This window comes from Penaeus japonicus, unplaced genomic scaffold, assembly GCF_977035675.1.
Source record: "Penaeus japonicus unplaced genomic scaffold, GWHDUDI00000001_assembly GWHDUDI00000029, whole genome shotgun sequence".
NCBI classification, from domain to species: Eukaryota; Metazoa; Arthropoda; class Malacostraca; order Decapoda; family Penaeidae; genus Penaeus; species Penaeus japonicus.
The window spans coordinates 33,742,171-33,754,670 of NW_028234431.1; the positions used below are offsets into that span (position 1 = coordinate 33,742,171).

A 12,500-nucleotide genomic window follows, 5' to 3' on the forward strand; every position below is an offset into this window, starting at 1 on the left:
TAAATATATATTGGTTAGAATAGAAGAAACTATTAATGGAAATCAGTGCATTAAAAAGTATTAAAAAGTGGTATGCAAGGCTAAGTCGATCTAAAAGGCTATGTAGGCAAATGAACTTGGATTTTTTGTTTAAGGTTGTTCAGTGTTTTTTATTCTTTCTTTTTTTTTTTTTTTTTTTTTTTTTTTTTTTTTTTTTTTTTACATGTGACGGAGTATTAGTGTACATACTACGCCCATGTACACGTGGAAACAAAGATCTACAAAATACAAAATATCAACTTATTTCGTTGTTAAGAAGCAGGCAGAATTTAGTAGAGAATTATTCATTTTCTTATTGTTATTATTATCATTATTGTTATGACCATTATTATCACTATTACAATTATTATAATCATTAATTATTGATATCAAGATTATGTTGTCATCATCACTGTTATTATCATAAATATCATTATTATTGTTAATATCATTAACATTGTTATTACTGTTACAATTGTTGTTTTAATAATAATAATAATAATAATAATTACTATTATTGTTATTATTATTATTATCATCATTATTATTACCATTATTATTATTATTATCATTATCATCATCATTATTATCATCATTATTATAATCAATATCATTATCACTATTATCACTATCAACATTATCAATGTAATCATCATTATTATCATCATCAATACCGGATCATGCATCTGTCTGTTTTTAATAATTGGTCACTCACATCTTGGTTACACAGCATTGGCGTTTAGGACCAGGATTTTGTACATGAATTGCTTGGTCATGGTTCGTAGATCTAATGATTTTCTTTTTTTATGACTCATGTGTTTCATCTCTAGAATATTCTTGTTTTGATTAGTGATGCAGTTAGGACACTTTTGAAACACTTTTTGGCCGTTAGAGATGGTCTGACCTCTTTTTGTTACTTTTATTATTGTTATTATGATTATTATCATTATCATTATTATTATTATTGTTGCTATTATTGTTATTATTATTATTATTATCAATATTATCATTATTTTCATGATGAATAGATAGATCAATCGGTAAATAGATAGGTATGGACGATTAGATAAAGGTAGAAGAATAGATACTTAAGCAGAAAAAAATATGAATACTACCGAAATAGATAAGCATGACTTTGCAAATTGAAGCTTATTCATAGATAATAGTAAATGAGCCAGAAAACACATGCAAACACACACACAGGTATAGGAACATACACAACCACACCTCGACACACAAAGTACACCAAACAAAATATCATAAACACAGACAATTACATTCCTGGCCACCTGTGTGATCAAAATCAAATGGCTCATTCATCAGTGGGTAACGCTTCCATAATTGCCATATTAATCAGGCATCATGGGCTTAAAGGTTGTAATTGTCACGGTAAAATTGGTCCTATCAAAGCCATCCCTTTCAGGACCTGCAGTTTCATTAACTGATAAAAAACAAAACAAAAAAAACTATCATAACAAAAAAATTGATGATTAACTAGAAGTACAATTAATTGCTATTTTAATTGAAAAAATAGCCATAACATTTGAGGTAGAACGGTTTACTTACAGATAAAGTAGTTGTTTTGGTATTGTATTTATAAGACTATGAAAATGAATCTAATCTATATTAGAAATATTCCAATTTTACTGAATTTTTCATAAATAAATGTATATATGCAAGCTGGTGTATGAATGAATGATTTATAATATATATTAATGTTAGAAGAGGCATCCAATTATGTTAGGGTCCACTGTCAATACCAATGTTCCACAAGCCCATCACACACACACACACACACACACACACACACACACACACACACACACACACACACACACACACACACACACACACACACACACACACAAACAAACGTAGCATATAAACACAGCAATAATGAAAGCGCTTCCTTTCCCACAGGTTACATTCCCGGACTGATGTTCCGTTACGGGCAAACGTTTGGCCGCGCTGCCGAGGAGAGCATAACCCAATACATTAGGATGCAGGCGGAAAGAAGGTCCAGAGAAGAGGTAAGATAGGAAAAAATTAAAGATATAAGTTAGGGAAATTAATTGGTATCCAGATACAATAAGCACAACAGAAAAAATAATGAAATATGTGATGAATAAAAGACCCGTATTTAACCAATTTAAGGAAAGAAAAGATATATTGTTCACTAACAAAGCCTTCGCCTTGATTCCAGGTGAAACGATCCAGATCACTCCCAAGAATAAAGGAAAAGAGAACAGACTCTCAGGTCATTCAGGATTTCTACAACAAATATGGTCTGGGTTAGTAGACTCTCGTTCTGTCCATCGGGTTCTCAACTGACACTGAGTTTATGAAATAGATTCCCATCTTCATTACCTTTTAATGATATTCCTTACTGAAATTCGAGTAATTCCTACAAACATGCACATACACACACACACACACACACACACACACACACACACACACACACACACACACACACACACACACACACACATATATATATATATATATATATATATATATATATATATATATGTGTGTGTGTGTGTGTGTGTGTTGTATGAATTATAATTTCAGTAAGGTATGTATATATATATATATATATATATATATATATATATATATATATATATATATATATATAATACATACATATACATATATATATATATATATATATATATATATATATATATATATATGTGTGTGTTTGTGTGTGTGTGTGTGTGTGTGTGTGTGTGTGTGTGTAAGTATGTATGTATATATATATATATATATATATATATATATATATATATATATATATATGTATATATATATATATATATATATATATATATATATATATTATATATATATATGGTGTGTGTATGTGTGTGTGTGTGTGTGTGTGTTGTGTGTGTGTGTGTGTGTGTATATTATATGTATATATATATATATATATATATATATATATATATATATATATATATATATATATTCCCAATCGTTACTATCCTACCTTCTCTTGCAAACTGCATCATACTTTTGTCATCTCAACTCTGCTATTAGACGACTTTTCAATGACGCATTTACTCGAACAGTTCCTCTGTTTTCCTCTTCTTTCCCAGAATTTCAAAACTTTTACAACTATTTGTTATTATTTTCCTTCTCAAACTAAGAATAAAACTAATGTACTACAAGAACCGACGGTCCTTTTTCAAAATGAGGACGTACCCTCGATTGTCTCAACGAATCCCTATTGCACTCGGGAAAAAAGATACATGGAAGAGTCTAGATTCAACTTCTCTCCAATTTGTAGCATGGACCACAAAGGCTTAGGCCTTTCGTAAATCAAATTACCTTAAAGTTCAGGCACTGGAGTTGTTTGTTACAAAAGGACGCTGTAAATTTGATTAGGTCATTAGCACTTAAACGACTTTAATGTTATGGTGGGGTGGGGGGGGGGGGGCTGGACGGAATTGATAGGAAGGGAAGGGGTGCAGAGGGGAGGGTGGGTGCCAAGGGAGGAGGGATAGCACATTGTAGCTGAAGGTTCTATTTATATCTTAAGATAAAAAAAGTCTCTAAGGGCATTTCATACTCGAATTCTGTCACCACTTTTGATTAACATATAAATTTATACCATATATATATGAATATATATATATATATATATATATATATATATATATATATATAAATATTTCTCTCTCTCTCTCTCTCTCTCTCTCTCTCTCTCTCTCTCTCTCTCTCTCTCTCTCTTTCTCTTCCTGCGCTTGTGTGGGTGGATGGAAGCGTCTGTCTCTCACTCTGTGTGTGTTTGTGTGTGTGTGTTTCTCACTCTCTATTTGTGTGCACCTAACAATATCACTGACTGTTACCTTATTCCGATCTACCTACTCGCGGTGTGACATATACTATTTCCAGTCAACTATCACTCAGCTCGGCGCAAAGGTCATCAACGACAATAATACTGACCTAGGTTTAATGACAACACTTTGATTGCGTCGCCTGGCACACAAAGGCGTGAAAATAACAACAAATTCCTCTCACTCCATGTATATAATACCCATAACAATTCCAACGGCTGGAGACTCACTTTATTTATGTACATGTAGGTGTTGTTTTGCGTGTATATATAGATAGGCGATACTTACATACATATAAATGCATAATGATGATGAGAATGACGATAATAGTTATATTAAAGATAATGATGATAATGAGGAAAATAATGATGATAGAAATAATGATTATAATAATGGTAACAGTAGTGATAACATTAATAATAATGATGCATATAGCAATAATAGCCATATTAATGATAATGATGATAGTAATATAGATAACAATGGTAATAATGATGACGAGAATATTGATAACAATAATGATAATGATAATGATAATACTATAGTAATTATTATATCAATAATGATAATTATAATAACAATAATTATCATGATGATGATAATGATAATGATAACAATGATAGTAACAATAACAATCATAATATTGATAATAATAACAAAAATAAAGATGATGACAGTAATAAAAGTAATGATAATAGTAATAATGATAATAATAACACTGACAGCAATAATGATGATATTGATAAAAGTGATGATATTAATAATAATGATAATAACAATGATGATATTGATTATTGTCATAATTATGATAATTATAATGGTAATATTATTAATAAGAAGAATGATTTTGATAATGATAATAGTAAAGAGGGGGGTTTGAATTTAACCTCCAAAGAATTTATATTCTTTTTAATCAAGTATCACATTTATATATCATGTATATTTTTAGTCTGTAACATATTGTAAATTCCTGAGACAGCTTTCGAGAGCTAAGATCAATATTCGATATACAATAATAATCTTCATGTTACTCTAAACATGATGGAATTCTCGTGATGCATCAATTACTCCTGACGAATTATACCATCGAACTCATCTTGAAGTATAGACCTCCATCTTGTGTGAGTGATGGAGAACTCACGATGTAGGTACTGACTGTACCCAAATGAACTCTTTGTTAATGAGGTCTGCCAGATGTTAATCATGATAAATATTCCCATCAACAACTTGAAGAATCCCCCAAATATTCCAAATGCCCTTCTCGAGACTCATTTTTGTTCATCATTTCAAAGACGGACACATTCACATCCCGTCCCTTGTGCCTTGTGGAAAAGATTTCAATAGATATCACATAAAGGCTCGTGTCAACATGGCCAGAGTTCCACTGGGTCTGGTTTTCATTACGGATGACTCCTTTCGTCAAAGGTCTTGTCGTCCTCGCTCGCTGCAGAGAAGCTAAATTAGAAAGTTTTGCTTCTATTCTCTCTCTCTTTCGCTTTCGCTTTATGTATATTTATATATATATATATATATATATATGTAAATATATATATATATATATATATATATATATATATATATATATATATATATATATATATATATATATATATATATATGTGTGTGTGTGTGTGTGTGCACGGGGTTTATTTGAAATGCAAGAAAAGTAAAAATTACTTTTAATGTTGGCTATTATGATCATCGTCGCCACAGCTCGTTTAGAGAATATAACTACTTCAAATCCAATTTACATTTTTCTTCTGACTTATTTTTTTATAATCTTAACCTAGTAGCTTGCCACCACTCTAATGTCCCGAGAGAGCTGACCATTCGGTCCCGAATATCGGATTCTCTTTACTGTCTGATCACTATCGCCGACAGCAAACCGATTGTTTACCAAATACACATCGAATACAGCCAGATGGTGTCCCGATAACATTACGAATGCATTTACGCACTCAGGTATATATCAGGTGTATATATATTTGGTCAGAGCACAATGGACCTCACGGACGGGATCCCGAGTGATGTTAAGAAGCAAACAGTGCTTCCTTGGAACAAAGCTTAAATAGACACCCTGCATGTTTACAAATACGGAAATGTAAAAGGAAGAGGAGAAGAGGAGAAGCAGAACTAGGACAAGACTCGCAAGATCATGTTGGACACGTGTCTCGGCGAGCTGTGACATAGGATAAGGGTAATCCAGATTGTGGAGCAGACGCTTATATTCACTAAGGCGAATATAATCTATACAAATCTCGTTTGCACAAGTCGGAACAAGCACGACATATTTCTGGGTTCACACCGGTACGAGTGCTCGGGAACATCCTTAAGTTACGAGGTGCTGTGACGTCACGCAAGGACGGTTTAAAGTTTTGAGTACGACCCTCAAAGCTCGCAGTTCGACTTAAGATATGCGCGGCTGGCTGTGCTGGCTTACGATATCGTTAGCTGTTTTGAGTATCTGGGGTCAGATACTCAAAACTCTCGCAGTTTAAGACCTCGCAGCGGGTTACGCTCTCGCAAGGTACGATGACCCTACGAGGTCGTAAATCTCCCATGCTCAGAGAAAAATTAAAATATCGTAACCGAAAGAAGACATCGTAACCGTAGTTCAATGGGCCGCCCTCAGATGGCAGGCATAAGACATGCTAGTTCCGACTTGTGCAAGCGAGATATGTATAGATTATGTTTTATTGACTGTCCCAGACACAGTATTAGGCGTCATATCAATTTATATTGCATCTGTGTATCACAAATACCTTCATTATCCCCAGCCACTTGACAAAAAGAAGATAACAAGCAATTATAGGACAGTGTAGAATGCGCTCGTCGTTTACCCTATGGAGTTAACGACAATACATATTGAATACACGTTAGAGCTCTATAGAGCTGATAGAGCTTATATGAAGGTGTCTTGTCATAGTGTTTATATATATATATATATATATATATATATATATATATATATATATAAATATATATATATATACATATATATGTTATATATACAGTATATATATATATTATACATATATATAATATATATAATATATATATATATATATATATGTATAAACATACATATACATTTACATATACATATATATACACATATATATACATATATATACACATATATATACATATATATACACATATATATACATATATATATACACATATATATGTATCTCTCTATCCGTCTGTTTATCTATCTATCTATCCATCCAACTATCTTTCTATCTAAGTATTTATAATCATCTATATCTCATGCTCTCTTTCCTCCTCCTTCTCTTTCTCGCTCGCTCCTTCCCCCTAATGACCGTGGCCTCCAATTGGTAGTTACGTCTAAAAGGCTGACTTTTGATAGGTCAATTCGAATTGGTCCTGCCATCGGAGGGCGTCCCATCGAACTACGGTTATGATGTCTTCTTTCGGTTACGATATTTTATTCTTTCTCTGAGAATGGGAGATTTGCGACCTCGTAGGGACATCATGCCTTACGAGAGCGTTACTTGCTGCGACGTCTTAAACTGCCAGAGTTTTGAGTATCCGGCCCCTGAGCTTATTTTTTTTTTTCCTAGAGGAATCCCCGAAGAAAACCTCAAATAAATTTCCAAAAGAAAGAAAGAAAGCCTAACCTTGATAGCATGGTTTCGAGGTCATGATAGCGCCAGGGCTGGCTGGGCTCTCCCTGTGTGAGGAGGTTCTTGAATACCAGACAATATTCCCGGTTTGGCTTGAGGGGGAAAGAAGGAAATTTTGAGGGCGGAGGGTGATCATCGAAAATGGCATGTTTTGTACACTTGGGAAATTGTTGAAAAATTTGATCCCCTTATTACTCGTGGTATAAAAAAAAAGAGACAAAAGAAAAAATAAACCGAATAAAGTTATGCTGAGCAATAATCTCACCAATTTTAACTACGCCCAATACAATGACCACAATGAATGAGATGATTATTCCCTAAACATAAAGAATTATTCGACCAAGATTTACTTTAAGAGTTTCAATGTGGGAGGGCCTGCCTTTCATGCATATGGCAACGGAGGAAAAGAGCGTCATACCCGGAGAACAAATTCCGGATTTTTCTTGGCCAAATAAACTCCCGATGACTCCCTTGCCGATGCTAGATTAGTTATAACGAATCTATTAGGTTAACATTCTTATTTGTTTTATGAGTTCTTGATACTCGATTTTGATATATTCAAATACTATTGACACAATATTAATATTACACGTATATCTCGATTAGGCTGCTATTTTCTCTTTCTCTCGGCGACTGGAAAAAAAGGGGTAACGAGCGAAAATGAACAATCTTTGATACATATATATATATATATATATATATATATATATATATATATATATATATATATATATATATGTATATGTGTATATATATAGTATATATATATATATATATATATATATATATATTATATATATATTATATATGTATATATATATATATATATATATATATATATATTATATATATATAATATATATATATATATATATATATAATATTATATATATATATATATATATATATATATATATATGAGAGAGAGAGAGAAAGTGAGAGTAGGAGAGTGAGGAGAAAGATAGAGAGAGAAAGAGGTGGGGCAGAAATATTAAAACATAACACACTTTCCTTTCGCCTTTCACTGAAGATGATTGAACTTTCATTCAATAGCCGCGTGTGTGTGTTTGAGTTTTTTGTTAATATTTTTCGTTGTCTGTGTGGTATCTCTATGTGGAGTTGTTAATTTTGCGCTTCTGTAGTAATATACGTCATTAGATCTTTTATTATCCTATCAATGGACAAAGAATAATTATTCTATAATGAGATGGAAACTTGGGCCATACCTTTTTAAGAGCGATCCTCTATCGATTTTCACAGACAGTTTTCACAGGTGGGAAGTCGACGCGTCACGATGTGAGTTTGGCCACTATTTTTATTGTTTTATATGCATTGAAGAGAGTAAATCGTCCATTACGTTATGTCTCTCGGATCTGGTGAATATATTTACAAAACTCTCAAGCAACTTGCAAAGCAAACTTTCTGCTTCAATATACACAGCCTAAATAAACCAATGTTATTGGTACAAAACTCCGGCGTTCATTCTATTTTTACAAATCATTTATAACCAGGACTCTGAGAAAAACACACACTCACATGCGCGCGCACACATACACCTACACGGACACGTAGAGTTGTTCAGTAAATTGAAAGGATTTATGCTGTACTGACTAAGTAAGATCATGCTTCCTGCACATCATGCAGCTTTTTATTGGGTTTCTATGACCATAATATTCACATTTTTAAATGTTTCTATACATTTTCCCAATATAGGAAAAACGGATGAATTTAATATATCGAAAGCTAAGACAAAATGTGGAACATGTTATCTTATTTTTTGTTTACTCTCCCTCTCTTTCTTTCACACAATACACACACATTCCCCTTCTCTCTCTCTCTCTCTTTTGCACACATATTCTCCCTCTCTCTCTCTTTCTCTCTCTCTGTGCCTCTTTCACACATATACTCACATATTCTCTTTCTCTCTCTCACTTTTACACACATACACACATATCCTAATTCTCTCTCTCTCTCTCTCTCTCTCTCTCTCTCTCTCTCTCTCTCTCTCTCTCTCTCTCTCTCTCTCTCTCTCTCTCTCTCTCTCTCTGCCTCTTTCACACACATACTCAAATACTCTCTTTCTCTCTCTCTCTCTCACTTTCACTCACATACACACATATTCTCGCTCTCTCTCTGTCTCTCTCTCTCTCTCTCTCTCTCTCTCTCTCTCTCTCTCTCTCTCTCTCTCTCTCTCTCTCTCTCTCTCTCTCTCTCTTACACACATATACACACATAATATCCTTCTTTCTCTCGTCTTTGGTGGAAACAATTTATCATTCAAGGTGTGGATGGTGACGTCAGTACACTCCATAGATGTTGATTGGCTGGTGAATACGCTGCCAGGAGCATGATGAATTATGGGGAAACTGTCTAAGATCTCATTTCACACATCACCCGCGACCGGATAAACATGGTTGTGTAGTACAGTACTATGGGAACAATATCGCGACATAGAAATGATGGCATCTCGCATGTTCTGGGAATAGTTAGTACATGGTTCTTACCGATGTTTCCTATATTCAATGGAAAAAAATGTTGAAGTATGGTTCTCTTAAAAATGGTAAACGAAAAAAAAAATGTATTTCTATATCTTTTTATATGTATCTGCACCTCCGTATCCCTACATCTATATATCTTCCATTGTACCTCTACATCTCTCTGTATCTTTACATTTATCTATGTGTCTCTACATACTTCATTGTATCTGATCTCTACATCTCCCTGTATTCATTGTATCCCTGCATCACCTACTGTATCTCTATATTTTCCATCATAATTCTGGATCTCTCTGTATATATAATTTATTTGCATCTCTGCATCTTTCACTGTGGCTATGCACCCATTTCTGACTTAGCGTATTTCTCTGTATCTTTGCATCTTTACGCTTTCCATTTTGCATCTTCCATTGTATCCCTGCATTTCATGGCATCACTGCATCTCTCAATGTTAACTTAAATGTAAACCATCGTGTAATTGGCTAGATTTTGTATGATCGAAAACTCTCATTTCGTTTACTATACAGAAATGAAACCGAATATAGGCTAGATATTTATTTTTCATCCAGTGTAATGCCACTGTTGAACAGAGACCTCTTCACATGACACCACTCTTTAAACCCCATGTCTTATTAATAACGAGATGTAACTCTTGTTTCTTATCAGCCTAAAATTACTTTCTTTATCGGATTGCTTATTTTTATAGTTTTGGTTTCTTATCGAAGGTGTATTATATACCCAGCTGTAAATCATAATGAATTATATTAAACCTTAGCATAATCAAAGAAATTACCCAAGACACAATGAGTTTGAAAGGAAAATTGTACACAGTCTTTTTTTTAAAGTTCTTTTTTGGGGGCCTTGTCCATTGTTTGTTTCTCTGTTCTTTCTATATAGAATGGTTAAGAAGTTTATTCGATGGATGCTTATTGAAAGCTATAACTACAATAGTCACAGGCAAGTAGAAGCAAGAATGAGTGGGTATAGCAGGTCTAGAATGGGCGTGGCTAACATGATAACGTAAACCACCCAACGCGTTGCCGGGAACGTTAAACCCCCCTTCTAACCGTTTGAAAAGTCCAAACACGTTGAGGGTTTTAGATCCCACATTTTATCTCCTTCCCCTTTCTCTCCCTCTCCCTCTCTTTCTCTCTCTCTCTCTCTCTCTCTCTCTCTCTCTCTCTCTCTCTCTCTCTCTCTCTCTCTCTCTCTCTCTCTCTCTCTCTCTCTCTCTCTCTCTCTCTTACGACCAAAGTTCGGGGAAAAAGGATAAAAAAGGATTATAACCTTATTATGATATTAAACTTCTTGCTATGACAGGAAGCTACGCTTTTTTATGGTTTATCTAAAACATAACCGGTGACGCTCTACACTTTATCGGTGGTTTTGTTGGTTATAAGATCTTAATGGATTTTTTTATTGTTGTCATATTGTTTATGTGTCTGCCTGGATGATATTACCTGTGCATTTTCTTTATCAAATACTAGTCTAGTCTATAGAGAAAATGTGCACTAAATGGTTTTCTGTTTTCTTTGTAGTATAATGATAGTTATAACAATAATAGTCATGAGGTATGTTCTAGGGCATATCTGCTATTATCAGTTGTACGTAAATTTACATATTCACGTTAGAGAAAGGTATATATATATTTTTTTTTAAATGCTTTCCATTATATAGTTAATTAAAAATCCCAAAGAGTTCACATGATCATCAAATTCCAGGTGTGCAAGTGACTAATTCTTCATTTCTTTCATATCAACCTTCTTCTTTCTCCCCCTTTCAGATGGCAGAAGCAATCCGAACTACCCTCCGCTCCCGGGCTACACAGGCTACATACCCAAGATGAAGCCTACCGACCTGGGCATCGGCAGGACGTTCAGCGCAGCAGCTCGGCGGGGTCTCGCCCAGGTGTCGATCGAGCGGGAGACGAGGGAGATCCTCAACCCTCAGCTCCACGTGGCTCTGCCCAGCACGCGGCCCACGACGACGCCCTCCTAGTTGACATCCAGACGGGGGGCGACGTCCCCCAGTCGATTTTATTAGCCACTGGATGGCCTTCTTTTCTTCTTCTGGTCTCTTCCTTTTCTTCTTCTCCGAGTCTTTACTACCCCAGACTTTATTTACGTGTGGCTCTTCCTAATACACAGTCCACGACTACTTCTTCAAGGTCGTTTTCCAGCCAAGGTCGTTAGTCAGTGGATGGTTATGTTTCCTTCGTCTTCGTGTTCTTTGGCCCTTTTCTTCTTCTTGTTCTTTCGGCCTCTCCCTTCCTCCGACAAGTCTTTTTTTTCCAAAACCAACTCCTACCTCCGATCCTGCCAACACGACCATCTCAACTGCCACTTCGATTTCTCACATTCTTTCCTCATTGCTGAACCGGTTCCATCACCTTCCACCCTCCACTGAGTCTCGTCGTGACGTCGTGTAAATTCATAACGACCAACGTCACACCAGCCAGGCGCGCGTGATGCTGCGTCTTAACGTTCTTC

The 12,500-nt window shown here is 34.6% G+C and overlaps 1 protein-coding gene across 1 annotated transcript in view; it reads left to right on the plus strand.

Moving 5' to 3' along the window:
• LOC122266138 (uncharacterized) overlaps window positions 1–12,500 on the plus strand; it is a 50,595-nt gene that overhangs the window by 35,161 nt on the left and 2,934 nt on the right. Inside the window, exons 2-4 of the mRNA XM_086554341.1 lie at window positions 1,939–2,048; window positions 2,222–2,309; window positions 11,795–12,500. The exon at window positions 11,795–12,500 is cut by the window's right edge and continues 2,934 nt beyond it. Coding sequence (XP_086410467.1) covers window positions 1,939–2,048; window positions 2,222–2,309; window positions 11,795–12,009 — 413 coding nt within the window. The 3' untranslated portion in view covers window positions 12,010–12,500. The remainder of the gene's footprint in view (window positions 1–1,938; window positions 2,049–2,221; window positions 2,310–11,794) is intronic.